The sequence below is a fragment of the Dryobates pubescens genome, chromosome Z (genome assembly GCF_014839835.1).
Source record: "Dryobates pubescens isolate bDryPub1 chromosome Z, bDryPub1.pri, whole genome shotgun sequence".
In the NCBI taxonomy this organism is placed as follows: domain Eukaryota; kingdom Metazoa; phylum Chordata; class Aves; order Piciformes; family Picidae; genus Dryobates; species Dryobates pubescens.
Genome location: NC_071657.1, coordinates 105,227,272 through 105,246,773, shown reverse-complemented (window position 1 = coordinate 105,246,773; position 19,502 = coordinate 105,227,272). Strand labels below are relative to the sequence as shown.

Below are 19,502 nucleotides of genomic sequence, written 5' to 3'. Positions count from 1 at the left end.
AACTAGATGAAATAGTTGCCTTTTTCAATTGGTGATTCCTGTGGAAAATTTATGAACTCAAGAGAATTATCCTCATAGAATTTGAAGATTAAATTGCAATAAAATAAATAAAATTCAATAAAATAAATAAATAGATTTAAATAGTGTACTCAAAAAAGTCAATATGGCCTTAAAAAAATCAAAATAAACAAAAAGAAAAGTGTCTGAAGATACATAAAAATTAATTTGATATTCATTCCTTTTACTCTAAAGCCAAGTTAAAATTTGAAAACAAGTCAAGAAAAAATAATATTCTAACATCAATGAAAATTGTTTAGGGTTATTTTTGGGATAGTTGCTCAGCTTTCCAATTTATTTTCTTACTGTGATGATTGAAACAATAGCAGCTGAGAAAAATACTGCTTTACCCTGGTGTTTTGTGTATGTAGTGGTCACATGGGAACAATTTTACATAGTAACTTAAAAAATATATATTGGTAATTTTCTTCTTGGAATCTCTCTGTATCAAAAACCATAATACAATTAATTGAGTGGAGAGATTGTCAATCAAATATTCAGAAACATTGCTATGTATTTAACTAACATCATTCTTTAAAAAGATCACTTTAGGTTTAAAATGGAATTACATTTCTCCCTCATTATTTCAAACTGTTTTTACTGCAGCCCTATAACACAAAACCCCAAACCAATCAAAAAACAATGAAAGCAAATGCAGTTGGCGTTAATACTTTCAAACATATATGTAGGGACCCTGCCATTTTATCTAGATAGCTTACGTGTTAGATTTTAATTCATGATGCTAACTGTGAACTTGGGTTCAGAACAGTCAGGACTCCATTGGGAAAAAACCTTCAATTTCTTATGCTGCTGGAAGGTAGTATTCTGAACTTCTAAAGATCAAATTCTTGTCTGGTCACTGATCAGAACCTGAATTTTCATATTCTGTACATTGCTTGTGATAGAATTGTAAATGTATAAGAAAAAGAAATCACCTCAAAAAAAAAAACCTAGCATGTCACATTTTGGCATTTTAGATAGCAGCCTTTTAAAACTACTTGGACTTATACAATGAAGCTGTAACTTCTGGGGCATTAGATGAGCAAGTAGAGAGCAATTGATGCAATAATAGCTATTGGATATATAGTGTTAGAGATGGAGACTTGAAGTGGGAATACACAATTTGATGAGTTACTGCTTAGGAAGTGTAAAATTGAAACACAAGTACCTTAAAACATAGAAATATGCATGGATTGAGATAAGTACATAAAGGAAAAGATGCCTTTTTTTACCCCTTTGCTTACAAACTTCTGTATGGTTTCTTCTTCAGGATAACTATACATTTGCACAGCCAGGAATTCAGAAGAAAGTGAAAATGTTGGAAGAACTTGTTAGTCGAATCGATGGTAAGTTTTGAAAGGTAACCTAATTTCTAACTGGTGTTTCATCAAAAGTGTTTTCTTAAAATGTTTGCAAGAAGTCAAGCCAACATCACTGCAGTTATCTACAATGGAGAGGTAACATCGCTTTCCTCAGATGAGGTTTCGTGATCAATTTGTGGCATACTGGCCTTTCCAAGATCACTGTCATGTATCATTTAAAAGAAACCCACTGGAGCATGAGCAACTTTCATTACTTTTTATTAAGGCAATATAATAAAAATTCAATGGCAATTTCTTTGCAGCAGAGTAATGACTACATACACAAAGCAACCAGAATTCATTTCACATTAAGCTCGATGATTGTTGTAATTTGGGCAAGTCACAGTGGTTGTTTATGGTTGTCCTTCGGCACTACGTTTTGTGCCTTTGTGCATCTTTTTGCTATCTGGGATGCCTGAGTAATTTCTCTGTGGAATCCAATTAATTATGAACTCTGGAAATAACATCTTTAATATTATAGATAAATTACAGTGTGTGCAGGGGTAATTTTAGATTATGCTTTCATCTTTTAGTGTGGCACTTTGAAATATTTTCTACCTTCATCCTTAAAATAATTCCCTTCATGAAATGCTGACTGTCATATTGCTAGAGCAGAGTTTAATTAAATGAAATGCAAGAGATAATGCTTGCCCATTCTAAACATACTCTCTTGGTAGTTTGTTAAATTAATGAACAGAGTATTAACAAAATGTTGTCAAGCAGAACTGGGCACATATTTTTGACACTAGCCTGTTGATGATGAAATAGAGAAAAAAATTTCTTGTGTAGCTTAATCTTTGATAATCTCCTTGGAAAAAACAATTCCATCTTTTCATTACATGTATTGTCAGTATTTTGGTGCCAGTTCTTACCATAGCAGATTTTAGGTTGGCCTGCATGTATTTACATCGTGAATATTTGATAATGCTTTTCATACCCTTTTAGCATGTTAAAGTATTTGTAATGATTACAGACTAAGAGTAGGAGAATAATGTTTATGTAATATTACAATATGTATGTAAATGTATGTAACTTTTTGTTGGAGATTTTTTCTTTTTTAAAGGTAGATTAAATAAAAAATACAAGATGATACTTCTGTATACATGGTAATGAACTATTTATAAAGCAGTGTATTTTATTACTTCAAAAATAACTGCTTGTAGTGTGACTTTTCATGTGACATTTTATGAAGATTGATGTTTACATTTCAGTTACTTATAGGAGCAAATGATTGTGTATTAAATTAAGTGTATAATTATAATGCCTGTAAATAGACTTGAATTTGGCTTGTATAAACTTTGTACAAAAATTCTTTAACCGAGTTTTTAAAATTAACAATACCATTCTGATAATCTTACTGTTTGGTTTAGTAACAATATTAAATATAATATCACATATTATTATTTAGTTTCTAAGAAAGAAATAAATGCCACAGGATTATTTATACCTTCAGTGCTTTAGGGGATATAGTTAAATAAGTTTTCTCAATGGTTAGGTTTGGAAAGCATTATTTTTAAGGCTTCACACTTGAAAGAATAATAATAATTTATAAACAGTACATTCTGTTTCTTAAAGTGTCCTTTACCAGGACAGTTAAAATTGTCCTTTCCCCAGAAAGTTAAGAGTGGGTTCCTGTAGGTTTCTGACTTAAAATAATTTTGTGAAGTCCCAGAATCAAACAGATTGGAAGAGACCTCCAAGATCATCAAATCCAACTGATCATCCAGCCCTATCTAATCAATTGGACCATGGCACTCATCCAGTCTTTCCCAAACACCTCCAGGGACATTGACCCCACCACCTCCCTGGGCACCTCATTCCAACAGGCAATCACTCTCTGAAGAACTTCTTTCTGTGATCCTTATAGGGCTGTATTTGGTTGGAAAATATTGAAGTTTTTCCATATCAAAAACTTGTTCATTTATTTTTCTAAATGTGGATCCAGTTTTTTCTTCAGTGGCTTTTTTGATCTCCATTGTATGCTATTTAGTGAAGGAGTCTCTGACTCTAGATTCTAAATTTGCCAAGATTTGTATTTTTTAAAGATGATGAGTCCAGAAATAGCTTTTCTACCCTAGAAAACAATTACTGTTTTTTGGGTAGTTTTTAGTAGACATCATCAATGTTTTCTAGTTAATGTTGATTTTTTTCATACTATTTCATACTCACAAAGTAAGATTTTTACATCAGACTTAACAATGAGTTACATGACATCTAGAGTTTACTTAAATGAGTAGCAGAGGATAGTTTCCCTGTTTGAGCTGTATAGCTAGAGAAAGCAAAGTAAAAAACGTCTTATGGCAGATATATTTTGCAGGTTGTCTGTATGATATATGTGGAGCATAAGTAGAAAAGAGAGAAATGGAGACTACTTTAAAATGTGTATTGTAGCACTTCAGTGTTGAGGGAAATTTAGTTTAACATATTTTCATTTTAGAAACTTAAGAATTTTAAAAACTGTCGTTTCTACTGACATAAGCTTCTTCCAAAGACCATAAACTCTCCTTTTTTGCCTGAGTTGCTACCATATCTTTCTATTCAGCCAGGCTGGTCGTCTTTTGCACTGACTGGTCTTTCAGCACATGGGGGTGGTCTGTTTCTGTGCCTTTAAGAGTTTTGCCTGAACAGTGTCTAGCCTTCCCGGACTCCTTGGCCCTTAAGGACTGCCTCCCAAAGGTCTCTGTTTACTAGTCTCTAAAACAGACCACAGTCTGACCACTGGAAGCTCAAGGTGGCAGTTCTGATGCAAGTATCACCAAATTCAGTGGGATTGTGGATGTGCTGGAAGGTAGGAAGGCTCTGCAGAGGGATCTGGACAGGCAGCATCAATAGAGAAAGCTCAACTGCATAAGGTTTAACAAGGCCAGTTGCTGGGTCATGCACTTGTATCTCAACAACCCCATGCAACGCTACAGGCTTAGGGCAGAGTGGCTGGAATGCTACTGGGCAGAAAAGTAGGGGGGCTGCTGGTTGACAGCCATCTGAACTTGCGTGAGCAGTGTGCTCAGGTGGCCAAGAAGGCCAACAACATCCTGGCCTGTATCAGGAATACTGTGGCCATCAGGACTAGGGAGTGATTGTCCCTCTGTACTCACCACTGGTGAGGTCACACCTCAAATTTTGTGCTCAGTTTTGGGCCCTTCACTACAAGAAGGAGTTTCTGGAACCTGTCTGGAGAAGAACATTGAAGCTGGTGAAGGGTCTGGAGAGCAAATCTTACAAGGAGCAGCTGAGGGAACTGGAATTGCTTAATCTAGAGTAGAGAAGGCTGAGGGGAGACCTCATTGATCTCTCCAGCTACCTGAGAAGAGGTGGTAGTAAGGGGGGTGTTGGTGTCTTCTCCCTAGTATCAAGTGATAAAATGAGAGGAAATGCCTCCAGGTTGCATCGGGGGAGGTTTAGATAGGATATTAGGAAAAAATTCCTTACTAAAAGGATTTTCAGGCATTGGAAAAGGCTGCCCAGGGACATGGTGGATTTACCTGTTTGATGAAACAGCAGATCTCTAGCACAGCATCCTTCAAACATAGGCGTGCTGTCCTTGGACTTAGTTCTGGCAAGCCCAGTTTTGTTCCTTTTGCCCTTCAAATCTTGTTTAAAGCTTTCAATGAATCCTGATAGCTCCGGTGCTAGGATCCTTTTCCCTATTTGAGACAGCTATATCCTGTCTGTTGCCAGCAGGCCTTGTGTCATGTAAATCAACCTATGATGAAAGAACCCAAATTCCTGCCAGTGCACAAGGTCATCTTGTATGCTAGTGTTCCAGAATTGAATGTAATCCTGCACACACACTCTCAAAAGTAGTGATTACAGAGGAAGAATTGCTTCTCCTGACATTTTGACTTCTCTCTTGCTTAGAAAGCAAATATATGATTCTTCTCCCTTTCTGCAAGGACACACTGCTGGTTGTCCACCAGGACCACTAAGTCCTTAGCAGAGCTGCTTTCCAGCCAGTTGGTGGCCTGCCAGTACCCTTGAATGAGACTATTCCATCCCTGATATGGAATGTTGGCCTCTTCTGACCTTCAGGGTGTTCCTATCAGCCATTCCTTCAGTCTGCCAAGGTCTCTCTGAGTAACAGCACTGACTTTCAACACGTCAACCACTCCTCCCAGTACAGTATCATCCACAAACACAGTGTGTTCATTCTATGCCATTATTAGTTAATTAATGTGTTGCACAGTATCAGCCCCAATATTGGCCCCTGGGCATGCCATTAGTGAATTAGCTTGGACTTTGTATTGCTCATCACAACCCTTGTAATACAGTTTTAAATAGTAAAATGCTTTTGCCAGTATTCTTAGGGCCACTTCTTTTTGTCTAGCAGACTCTTCACTCAGTTACTTCCTTTTGCCAGAAGCATCCACCAAAGTGCATGTAAAATGAAAATAATTTTTTCATTGTTAAACAATGGTAGATGTGTACTGCTGTTATTTCAGAAACTTCTGGATGCCTCAGTAAGGGATCCTGACCTAGTTGACTGTTTAATAGTTTAATTAGTTTAATTAAATGTTACATTGTTGTGCTTTACGCTTCTCCATTCCTTTGTGCATTTGAGTTTTCACCTTTACACTGTCTGCTATTCTGTAGCTAAAGAGAAATGTATGGCTCACGAATTTAGTAACTGTTGTTTTAAAAAAAAGAAATCTCATGATCTGTCTATACTGCAAACATCCAAAGTGTTAATTAAGGCTGTTGTGGAATAAAATGATATTCCTGTTGCTACTACGTAACATTGGTATCTTGATGGCAGTAAAGAGGCTCTTAATGCAGCAAGTAGCTGTGTGAATGTGTGAAGCTTGTACAGCTTGTTTGCTAATAGTAATGGATTACCAATGTGTGAGAAGTGTTAATGCATTACGTTAGTGATTCATGCAACCTTCATTAAACCAACCTTATGCATCATAGCTCCTCTCAAAGTAACTGCCCTTGTGTGTGCAATACTGAATGTTGCAGTAGACTTCAATCAGCCAATCTACTCTTAATTTAATCATAATCTCAGTCTGCTCAAATGCCAGAAAATAATTTTGATTAATTATATTTAATGAAACTTTTGAGTTTGTTAATAGAATGTTACTATAGAGAAAATGGAATTTGAAGATGAAACGCTATTTAATTTAATTTATCTCCTTGCCATCATCACTCATATTGTTCTAGGAATTATACAAAATTATTAAGAGAGAGGATCAATGTATAGCTCAATAATACAAGGAATTTATTATAACTAATTATCATTCCTGTTTCCTGTAATGTCAGCAGAGCTTTTCTGCTCTAGATCATGAACAGTCTCTCATGGTTTATAAAAGGTCACATTCACATAGCATGTTGTCTTCAAATTTTACTTAATCTAGGCTTGAAAATAGACAGGTGTAGTCTAGGGATACAAAATTAGTTCAGGATTTGTGTTCCCAGAATTTAGAGATGTTTGGCATTTGTCTGGCTTTGTGTTTGGGAGAGTCTCAGTTTCTTCAGTTTACTCTAAGAAATTTGGTAATTACATTAGAATTTAAGATACACATTTGGAGAAGGCTGAGCAATTGTAGAAAAGTGTTGGGGATTCCATAAACATTGATGAAATGTTAAAATTGTGTGGCATTCTGTCTAAACTAGCAAGAAGGCAGTTCTGGACAGAAAAGCAAAACAAGCCCAAGACCCAACAGAACCCCTCCTCCCCCCCCCCCCCAAAAAAAAAAAAAACCAACAAACCCAAACCAAAATAACCTTTTGTAATGTTAGATTTATTTATTGTTTATATTGGCTTCTAATTAGCATTTCTAGAAGCCAGAAAGGCTGAACTGATGACTCTACTTAGTACAAATATTCTACATCTTCTCTGGGATATTTGGGAAGACTTTTTCTACATCCTTTATAGAACAACTCCAAGGGTGTGCATCTGTGTTCTGCACAGGCTAATTTTGTTTTCTGGTAGCTTAATAAACTTTGTTATTAGTGTTCCAGATTTTTTCACCAGTAATCACTAGTCTCATAGAACTAACCCCAGAGTCTCAGTAACAAGAAATGGGAAAATATTTTAATTTTTTTTATGTTTTCCTGTGTAGATTATATTTGTATGCTATTACAGAGTTCAGAGATCTTAGCAATGTTGAGACTGACTGTAAAATTTTTTGTAAATTTGTGACCTTTGTGACTTCAACTTTTAAACAGCCAAAACTTACTGTTTCAGGTTTGGGATAATGCCAAGCACAAATACAGGCTGAATGGAGAATGCATATTAAGCAGTCTTGGGAGAAAGACTTGGGAACGCTGGTTGGTGAGAAGCTGAACATGAGCTAGCAGTGTGAACTTGCAGCCCAGAAATCTGGCCATATCCTGTGCCACATCAATAGAAGTGTGGCTGTCAGGTCAAGGGAGATGATTATCTCCCTCTGGTCTTTTGAGAGGCTACCTGGAGTACTGTGTCCAGTTATGGAGCCCTGAACACAAAACTGATATGCAACTGTTACAGTGGGTCCAGATGGGGGCCATGAAGATGATCAGAGGACTGGAGCACCTCTCCTGTAAGAGCTTGTTCAGCCTCGGGCAAAAAGGAAGGCTCTGGGGAGACCTTATAGCAGCATTCCAGTATTCGAAGGGGGTGTTGAAGAGGGACTTTTTACAAAGGCATGTAGTGATAGGATGAGGGGTGATGGCTAGATTTAGGTTAGACGTTATGAAAAAATTCTTCACCATGACAGTGGTGAGGCACTTTATATGGGTTGCCCAGAGAAGCTGTCAGGGCTCCAACCCTAAAAGTATTCAACGCCATGTTGGATGGGGCATTCAGCAACCTGGTCTAGTAGGAGATGTCCCTGCTTATGGCAGGGGGCTTTGAACTAGACTTTCAAGTTCCTTCCAACTGAAACCATTCTATGGTATGACTCTCTCTGATATGAATTCTTTGATTGCTACCAAATGTTTTTCCTAACAGTTCCCTGCATTTTGTGTTGGATATGACAGAATTGTTAATTTTATCTGATTCCCTGAGGCAACTAGGTCTTCCCTCCTCTAGTGTTTTCTTCTTTTGCTTTGGGATCAGCATCTTGAACTTTTAAATATTGGCATATTGGCCATATCTTTTGTGTACGAAGAAGACATTTCTCATAGCTACTAACTGTGCATTTAGTGAGCTAAATTTAAATAGACTATTATCTCTAAATTGTAGGTCATGAGCAGACTATAATTTGGTGATTTTTCTGTTCTTCTGCCAGTCGTCTTCATTTTGTAGAGGACATTTCAATTACATTTTTGTTTGAAATGCATTTATTTTAATTCTTACAGTGAATGAGTTTAGCCAGTTATAAAAGGCAACCTAATTCTGGAGCAAGATATAATAATCATGTACATCTTTTAATCAGATGTCTACTATTACTTGAAGTATAATTTTTTCATCATAATGAGATCTTGTCTTCAAGTGCACATTTATGATCTTTTAGAATGTCTTTTTCAGTCATCACAAGTTTGTTTTGTTATTAATGTATAGCAATAAAAACAATATAATAATAACAACTCATTAATAAGCTGTAATCTTGATAAATCTGCTTTTCTTCAGACTTTTGTTAATTCAGCTTAGGGAGTTGTGAGCTTTAACCTGTAGCATTTGATGTAGAGATTTTACTCCAAACTCTGACCTTTGTCTCCCTTAAATGTACTGGCTTTGAAAGATGTCTTTGGTCTAAGGAACGAGACAGATGCTCTTCAACCCTTCCCAAAGGAGTAAAGAAAATGCTCCACACCAGATTGGAAAGAATTAGAAGTTTAAATGGAAGTACTATTCATAACTACAAACAATAATACAAGAGCATATAAAGTATATAAATCCATAGTCCACCTCACCCATGGTTCTCTAAAAACCTCTTCAGGTCAAAACTTTCCACAAACCTCCCTTCAAACAGACCAAAACCCCAGGCTTCCAATGCCCGCTCCTCATGCCTCTGTACCCACCCTCCCCCCCCCCCCCATACCAATCCCAAGTGATGCAACTTAAAATTCAGCTTGCCAGATCAAGGCCCCAGCCAGGCCACTCCAGGCCCCACTCCTCTGCATAGCAAAGATAAGGGAGCCCACTGGGAAGGAAGAGAGTGGGGGAGAAGAAGGGGAGGAGAGCTTGTGCTGCTCCCTTATAAAGGGGAGATGCAGGCATTCTTTGCTTTCTTGGCCTTGTCTTCCATTATATTGTTCTGAATGATTAATCTGTAATGCTTGCCTTTATTGACATGGTCCAGAAAGACGATCCTGTTGTTGGAACATTGTCTATGTAGACTTCAGTAAAGCCTTTGACATGGCCTTCTCCAGTGTTCTTCTGGAGAAACTGGCTGCTCATGGCTGAGTGAAAAAACTGGCTGGATGACCAGCACAAATAGTTGTGGTGAATGGATTTAAATCCAGTTGTTGGCTGGTCACAAGTGGTGTTCCTCAGTGTCAGGGCCAGATCTTTTTAACATCTTACTAGTGATCTGGATGAAGAAATTGAATGCACCCTCAATAAGTCTGCAGATGACACCAAGTTAGATGGGAATGTAAATATGCTCGAGAGTAGAAGGTTCTATGAAGGGACCTGGACAAGTCCTGTGAGGAGCTGCTGAGGAAACTGAAGTTATTTCACCTGGAGAAAGGGAGGCTCAGGGGATATCTTATTGCTTTCTCCAACTACTTGAAAGGAGCTTGTAGCCATTTGGGTGTTTGTCTCTTCTCCAAGTTAACAAGTGATGGCATAAGAGGAAACTGCCTCAAGTTGCACCATGTGAGGTTTAGATTGGACATTAGGGAAAAATTGTCATTGAAAGGACTGTCAAGCATTTGAACAGGCTGCCCAGGGAAGCTGTGGAGCACTGGAGGCATTTAAAAGACATACGAATGTGGTGCTGAAAATTGTGGTTTAGTGGTGGGCTTGATAGTGTTAGATTTATAGTTGGACTTGATCATCTTAAAGCTCCTTTGCAACTAGAACAATTCTTGGATTCAGTGGAAAACACACTCTGTATGTAAATGACAATACAAATAAACCTCTGTGGCAAAGGTTGGCTGATTATTTTAGTGTTCATTTCAGATTGGTACCAGACGGTTTCTCTTGTATCCTGTGTACACTTTGAGAAGAATTGTGTGGCTTTTCACGAGAAATGCACACATTTATTCCTTTCTTTGAACTAAAAACTGACAGTATGCTACTTTGAAATGCATCTGTATAACGTATTTTATTCTTTAATCAGAAGAGTTGCTTCACCAGAGCTTTATATAGAGATTTATTGAAAGTACTGGGAAACTTATTAAATATAATTCTTCTCTCTTTTGAATGTTGATAAAAGAACTTTTGAACAAACTATATAAAAAGTTACTGCCAGAAACTGCAGTAGAAGTACTTTTTTATAAAATATTTGAAGTCTGAATGCTGACAGTAATTATATATCTTGCTTTTCCATTCCACACACGCACTTATTTTCATTGAAATGGAAAATTTAAATTTAGATTATGACTATTCAAATTACTTTTATCAGCAAAATAGTCTCTGCTCTACATTACTTGCAATGCAGGAAAAATGAGCTTTTTTACTTAATGCATCATCTATTCCAGTCTTACGTCAATTGTATATAATACATGGAGTTTAGTAGTCTATTTTTCAACTTGTTTAGGCTAGAAAGCGACTTTCAATAAATTCACTATGCCTTTTAACAACTGTAGTTGAAATATCACAACTGGCACAATTTAAATTACTGTTCTTCATTACGTACTTTCAATGGCTGTGTGAAGAACAAAAATGCTTGTGAGGTACCAGCTAGAAATAAAACTGACTTTTTCATCCTGCATCATACGGTGAATTGTCTAATTATAGTACTCTGCCATACAGGTATCTAAAAGTGACATTTTTAAAATGTAACACTTAGTATACTTAACTTGAAGCTCAACTTGTCTATAGCAAAGGCAGACATGTGGTAGGAATTACATACCTGTTTTTGCATAACTGACCTAATAATTTTGCACTAAGTGAAGAACCGGCTGAAGGGCAGGGCTCAAAGGGAACAGGGTAGTAATGAATGGGGCTCCATCTGGCTGGTGACTGGTCACCAGTGGTGTCCTTCAGGGTTCAACTGTGGGATTGGTTCAGCTCAATATATTCAGAAGTTTTCTGGATGCAGGATGCAGGAGTTGCCTGCACTATTTGTAAATTTGATATGATTCCAAATTGTGAGTCTCTAGACTAAGGAGAGGCCTTACAGAGATCTAGATAGGTTGTAGCATTGGGGAATTACCAGTGATTTGAGTCATTTAATTGAAAATGTAAAAAATTTAAGAACAGTTGCACCATGCTGCACCTGTACTGGGATAAGGCTGGGCAGAAGTACAAATTCAGAGAGACCTGGCTAGAGTGGCCTTGTGTCTTCATTTAAAGAGTGGACAAATATAGTTTTACTCCCTTAAAAGAGTAAAATAAAGTGCTCTCATTGAATTGGGGACAAATACAGAATTGTATTTAAACATATACAGAAAAATACAGAATACATGAATCCTTAACACCTAATACTCATACAGGCTACATAAAAACCTCAAAAACCTTCCTGTAACCAGAATAAACCACAAGCCCTGGTGCTTCTTTTCTTGCCTCGCGCCACCCCCACCCACCCCCTCCACCCCCCCTTGCCCCATCCATTATCTCTCTTCCATTAGGCTTAAACAGGCAAAAAATGCACAGGACAAATTAGTCAGGCCTCCAAAGGCCATAAACAGGCATACTCTCCTGTTTTACCAGATAAGAACTCCCTCTGGAGAGCCGAAAGGAGGGAGAAAAGAGACTGAGTTGGCCTTGCTGCTAAAAAGTGATAGCAGAATTATGGGACTGGATAACAAAATTACTGTTTCCTGGGTCCACCTCCTGCACTGCCTATGCCCTGGAGAGCTCTTTGCCTCTATGGTTAAGACTACCATTGCTTAACCACATGACGCCTTGCAAAAGCATATTTTGGGATGCTGGTTGACAGCAGGATCATTATGAGTCATCAGTGAGTCCTGGCAACCTAGAGGGCAAAGCCCATCCTAGGGTGCATCCAACACAGTATAACCAGCTTGGTAAAAGAGGTGATTATACCACTGCACTCAGCATTGGTGCAGCCTTGCTTTCAGCACTATGTAGAGTTCTGGGCCCCATGATTGAAGGTTCTTGGAGATGTCCAGAGGAGGGCAACAAAGCTAGTGAGAGGGCTGGAAGGCATCTTATAAGGAATGGTTAAGGAGTTGGGGCTTGTCTAGTTTAGCAGAAAGGATGCTGAGGTGTGACCTTGTTGCTCTCCACAGCTTCCTGAGGAGGGGAAGTAGAAAGGGAGGTGCTGAGCTCTTTTCCCAGGTATTCAGGAACAGGAAATTGGGAGTTGTTCAAAACTACACCAGAGGAGGTTTAAGATGGTCAATAGGAAGCATTTCTTTACCAACAGGGTGGTCAAACAGGGCTGCTAGAGAGGTGTTTGATGGCCCCAGTCCTATCACTGTTCAAGAGGCATTTGGACAATGCCCTTAATAACGTGTTTTATCTTTTGGGTAGCCCTGAGCTGGTCAGGCAGTTGAACTAGAGGGCTGTTGTAGTAGGTCACTTCCAACTGAAATAGTCTATTGTATTAGATTCTGTTTAAAATTAGAAGCATGCAAGGCCTCTGTGTGAAAAATGAAAATACAGAAGCTTCTGAAGCTTATGCTCTCTTTAAAATGTGGACTATTTCTCTAAGTTTACAGAACATACATAGCTACCATATCTGTCGTCTTCTTCCAATAACTTTTCAAGTAGAGGACTTGCTTTATCAGTATTTTACAGGGAGAAAAGTCTCCACTATGTAGAATTTCACCATTTTTATAAATCTCATTTATTTAAATAAACAAAAATAATAATGGAGTGACCCAGATTAGCAGTGCTGTTGAGGAAGGGCAGCAGAGTAAGCCTCACAGTTAACTGTTATGTTTCGAGTGCTGACTAGATACTCATTGCATTGGCATGGGTTTTTCGCTTGATACTAAGCTCAGAACTAGCCTTGATACTGACTTGTCTCACTCCCAGCTGGAGCTGCTGGTGAATTTTGCAATAGGCCCGGGGAAAAATGGTGTGAAGGTGATGGGAAAATACCAGGTTTGTAGAGGAAGGACAGTTAGTCACAGGGCCTTAAGACTGCAAGGCTTAGGCTATTACATGAAGTGGAAAATCCATCTGAAGTTGACAAATATCAACAATACCACTGTACATTGTGCCTGCATAATACTGTAGTCCTTTTCCTGCACATATAAATGAAGGAAAGGTGAAAGATTATCTGGGACTTGGTGAGATCACTTAAACAGCACAAGATTTACTGTTTTTCTGCCCTCATTCTCTAGCTTTTTGCATCTCATAGTACCCGTTTAGTCTGTTGTATGACAGAAGTATCTAGCTGGTTAGTGCTATATATAGAAATAAAACTAATCATTCATAGGTGGACCATTGGTGTAACATCTTCTGTCTGGTCTTATTTTAAAGAAAGCTCAGTGTTGATTGTTCTTAAAACCTAAAAAAATTCTACTTCTTGCTTCTGTATTGAAACAGCTCTGTCATATTGCTTTCAGTATCATGAAGGTTGGAAGAGACCTCAAAGATCATCGAGTCCAACCTGTCACCACGGACCTCATGAGTAGAGTAGGGAGGACACTAGTGCCCACTGCAGGCTTGAACTCACGACCTTCCCCATTAAAGGTCTTATGTGCTACCAAATGAGCCACACCATAGATCATTGGCTGATATGTTCATACCACCACATCTTGAGAAAGGAAAAAATTCAGCCTATATTATAATTTAGTATTATTTAGCTTTCTACTGCATTAGTCTTTAGGTAATCTCTCCGGTAGCAGTGCTGCCATACTTTTGGTATTACTTTTAAAAAAGTTAGTATTTTAGTGCCTTTTTAGATATTTCTCAGAAATGTAAAATTCATAGGATCGCTATGTACTCATCTAGTAGATAATATACCTCTGTGAATGTGGGTGATTCCCAAGAGTGTTTTTTTTGTGTAAAGATACACAGTAGGGTTTTCTCATTTAGGCTTTAACAAAGACTTCTTGTCATGAATTTATCCAAAATAACACATTAGCATTTCTGCAGTATTTGTTATTTACACCATGCCAATGTCATACTTGAGCCTCTTAGCTAAAACCTATTAACAGAATGTCTGTTATCCTTTTTGGAGTAAGTTCTGCTAAATATATGAAGCCATTTAGCAGATTAGTTCAATTAGCTCCAGAAACAACCCAAGCAAGTGATTATCACAGTTTTCAAATACTGAAGTGGTTATTATTTGTATTTATTTGGTATACTAGGCAATTATTTAAGTTGCAAAATACTAAAATTTGCTCGCTGTATTTCTTACATATTAATCTCACTTTTTTTTTCAAGTGAATGCAACCTTTATGTATACTTTCCTTATATTTCTTTGCTATTGCTAATTTAATGATCTCTTCTTATTGCCAACACTTTACTTTTGCAAGCCAATGTGTTATTTGCAAACCTTGTTTCTTGTAGTCTTGCCCCAAATAATTTGCAGCCGAAGAAATTAGTGAAGATATATGTATCTAAATAATTTTTTGTACTTTTTGTGATATATTTTAAAGCTCTGATCCTAATCTTTTCTGAAGATAGCAGAACTTGGCACAGTCATTTAAGTAATCTAGAGGCAGAAAAATAGAAATACAAAGTAATGTTTCCCTTTTCATTTCTATTTTGGAGGTTTTTATTCAGTTACATGAATTTACATGCACCACCACTTTTTATTTGCTTGGGATTGAAGGAGTATTTTAGTTTTTCAAATGGTGCATTTGATACTTAAAGGATTTCAGAAAATTTATGGTAAAATGTCTGTTTATTCTGTCTTCAGAACAGGTTCATAAGCACTTGGATCAGCATGAGGTGAAATACTTGCAATTTGCTTTCCGTTGGATGAATAACCTGCTGATGAGAGAAGTCCCTTTACGGTGTACCATCAGGTTATGGGACACATACCAAGTATGTACTTTTTTATATCTCCATAACTCTGATAATGTGTTTTGGACATTCCAGTAATGTTTGTGAGTGAAATGTCATCTAAGAATCATCATTATAAGACAGAAAATCTGCAGTGATCATTATCACTTAGAAACAGTGTTTTCAAGTCTTCTTGCCCTTCAAAATCAAACACTTGTTGTCATAATAGTTTATGGTACTAAAATGAACACACACTTATAACGTGGGTTAAAGTCAATTGTACCTTCTGTCTCTTCAAAGAAGCAAAAGGTTGAATTGTGCTTAATCAGTGCCCTCCACTGATTCTGAGATCCAGGCTTGTTACTGCTCATCTGCTTACCTACTCAATCCAATACTAGCTTCTGGTATCCAGTTCTTAGCATTCATCCTTCAGTCATGTCTTCTCTTTCACTGTCTGGACAAAACTCCTTAGGTCACTGACCTCTAGTTGGGGTGGTTATTTTTCTTCAATAATTTCTTGCCTCAAGAAGGAACTGATATTGGAGAAAAACTATTTACCCATTTTTCGTTCGATTACTTAGTGTTTCAGTATCTTCCTGTTGAATTTTGACAGTGTATTTTAAAATTTTTTGTTGAAGTTAACAAAAAAAAAAGAAAAGAGGGAAGAAAAGTAAAAATATTTGAAATTCAGGAAGAAATTTCCAACTCAATAAATATGAGAGTACCATATTATATTTCTCATAGGGATCATTAAATATCAGTGTTTTCAATGTTTAATTTTGTACACTGTGATGCCCAAATGTCCATTTAAACCATTTATCCAGACCTCTAACAGAGGATTAAGAATTACTTGCTGTTCATTTAATGAGTCCCATAAGTTGTTTCAGTGAAGTGTATTTTGTAGAACAGTATCAAAATCTGATAATCAAATGTTAAAAAATGAGGGTTCTGCTGTTGGTGTCCTAAGAGGTGACATCCTTGCACATTTTATTTTGCTGTTCAACAAATTTCTGAATTGAATTTGGCTACTGCTTTCACTTAGGGTGCTTCTACCTCCTTTGTCTCATTATAACATCTGTTACTCATTTTAATGTCTGCTCTTACCACACATTTTTTTCTAGTGGAAAATACTTACTCTTTTTAAGATCTTTCTGATAAACTGGAAGATTGAGCCATTTAAATGTTTCACTGTAGCTAATTACTCCCATTTTGAATAATTTTTGTTGCTATTGCTGCAGCATTTCTAACTCCTGAAAGGTTTTTGTTTTTTCACAATGCTAACTCTAGCACCGGATTTGGTACTTGATGATTAGTCTCATCAATGTGTTGAAATCTTATAAAAGCTCTTCCTCCACCCTAAACACCAAGATATGCTCCATAAATAGCTGATTTTCCCAAAACTTCACTTTGTGCTCATCTATGAGCTATAATTCTTAAAAAATGTTGAGAAGTTTCTTTTGGAGACCAAGCATGTGGTTCCTTTCTCAAACATGCCATGCTGAAAAGAACCCTCTCTCAATTGCTAGTCTATAGGCACCTCTCAACTTATGCTTCAGTGGGGTCTTTATGCATAATAAGTAGTTCAGATTATTTAATTCTGATTTGTAGCACATTCTGCTATATTACTGTAGTTCTCTGCAGTATTCAAAAGCTTAATACTTAGGTATTTACATGCTATTTTCAAGTATATCTTTTTAAATGAAGATTTGTCATATGTAAATACCTAAATGGAATTCTTGTTCCCAGAGTGGAGTTATTTTTGTGCATTAAACATGCTTAAGGAGCAATTCTGGTTTGATTCAGCAGGTGCAGTAGATCTGTACTGTTTTCTGGTTGTGGTATTTAGTAGACTGTTCTGTATGCATTTCTTGGTGAATAGCATATTTAAAACCTGCAAGGATATGTTAATGTAGGCAGTCACCTATATTGCAAGCCCTTTTTCTGAAACAGCCTCCAGCATTTCTACTAGTTGCTTATCAAATTTCAGTTGTGCTTATACCAAATTTATTACTTACCTATAATATGAGTCTTATCAACTAAATAATATGCATAATTAATGGAGTGAGCGTACAAGAGCTGGGAAAGTTTGTGCAGAGTTTTGGCTGAAGTGTTAATCAGTATCATAGTGTGTATCACTACTAGTGGCTGCTCAGGATGTGCATGTACTGACTTTTCCCCCCAATATTCTTGAACTGCTGGAAGGAGAAATAACTTTAACTGCTGTAGACGTGCAGAGAGAAGGCAAATTTACCATGTTGCAATGTAGTATTAGCCACAGCAGACATCCCTACACAGCTGATGTGAGGGCTTTTGCTCAGACTCTACCTACCTCATGACTCTCACGAAGGAATGTGGCCTTTGCAAGGCAAGTAATAGCACACGTGCAGTGCCAGAAGAGGATTCAGGATAGGTGGGGAAGTAACATTCCTTCATAGAATGAAGGAATGAGAAGACAGGGACAGATGGGATTCCTTCATGTCTGGACCAAGAGTGCATTCTCACTCTTCTGTTTCCTGCAGAAATCCAGGGTAGTGTTGAGTGGCTTCCCTCCTCTCCCAAGGATTAGAGAACTGTGGATTCTCTTGAAAAGAGAGTGGGTGTCTTCACAGAAGAAAGCATTGTGTCCCCTTTGTCTTCCTCTCTTCCCATCAAAGCTGAAATAATGTGTTGTCTCACTGATTTGCATGTTTATCTTTCCACAGCAAATAAATTGTGCCATCTCCAGTTTAAATTCCAGATAGATTGTTCTGAGAGCGGGCTCCACTTTGTCATGAACTGCAACAGGGAGTTTTCAGGAAAATTAGAGCAAACTTAAATAGTCTGCTTTTATATATTTCCTAGTGTGATACATAACTGTTGTTGTCTGGAGTTGTTAGAACTTCATTTTACCTCAAAATTTGTTGTAATTCCACTGCTGACTTTGTTGAGAATAAGATTGGACACTTAAATGAACTCTACATCTGTCAGTAGGTATGTTAGCAAAGGTAGTCTGGCTGGTGCCATGTTTTCTGTCTAGTTTAATTTAGGATTCATCACTCATTTGTTAGACTCTTTGGGCATATAATCCAAAATTCCTGTACTCCCGCTAGTTAGTGCTGCAGGGAAGACAAATTCTGAAAGATTCCCAAATCCTCACTTCAGTAAATACTCTGGCATTCTGTATCTGTGAAATCCACTAAAATACCTCACTGTCTTCTGTAGCAGAACTCAACAAAGTAGAAAAATTAAAGACATTATGCATCTTGCTTACAAAGGATACGTTGTGAGAGCTTCTTAGCCATAAATATTTATTTTGCTTTATTGTTTAACCTGAATTGCATCTGAATGAATTATCCTACTTTTTCACTTTTTTGGGCTTTGCTACTGTTTTTATTGTTGATTTGGGGGCGGGTGTTTGTTTTGGTTTAGTTTTGATTTTTTTTTATTTTTAGATAAATGCTAAGTACTTTGAAAATTGCCTCAAAATAGAAATTGCTTAAGTTATGGCTAAGGTATTCAAATTTTAGATCCGTAGAACTGATAAATATGAATGTTCATAGACTTTGTCAAGTCTGAAAGATTCCACAAAACGAAATAGTATAACATAAGACCTCAGTTTTATCTTTTTATCTCTTGACTTTTATCTTACTTTTTGTCATCTTTTTTGGCATTAAGGATCAGTACCTTGAGATAGCATGATGGCTGATTTATTCAGGATGTATGTGTTTAACATTTTTCTATGGACTTTCGAAATGCAAGTTAGTTTTATCGTTGTTCATTGTCAGAGGGGTCTTTTGACACTAGTTTGAAGATTGCTTTGTGTATTTGAAACTGACTCTTCTTGGCTTCTAACTCTGACTTAAAAGATTCAGCATATTGTATTAGAAATGAGGATGTCTCCATACTCAGCATATGTTATGTTCTACTCTAGATAAATATTTTAAATGTTTACCTCAGAAAGTATCCTTGCTTCAGTTAAGGTATTTTATTGAAGTGTTTCTTCTGGCTTATTTTATTTCTTAAAATATGTGCTGTCCTTGAGACACTTTTAAGATCCCCTGTGTTTACATAGCTGTTTATTTTTCTGTTTGGTGGGCAACAGGGAGCAATGCCATTACAGTGATGGCTTCCATTGTGAACTCTCATCC

General features: G+C 37.1%; 1 protein-coding gene across 2 annotated transcripts in view; it reads left to right on the top strand.

Moving 5' to 3' along the window:
* Window positions 1-19,502, top strand: part of TBC1D22A (TBC1 domain family member 22A) — a 166,539-nt gene that overhangs the window by 60,411 nt on the left and 86,626 nt on the right. For both annotated transcript variants that reach the window (XM_054178620.1, XM_009910194.2), the window contains exons 10-11: window positions 1,328-1,403; window positions 15,290-15,417. In XM_054178620.1, the coding sequence (XP_054034595.1) occupies window positions 1,328-1,403; window positions 15,290-15,417 (204 nt within the window). The remainder of the gene's footprint in view (window positions 1-1,327; window positions 1,404-15,289; window positions 15,418-19,502) is intronic.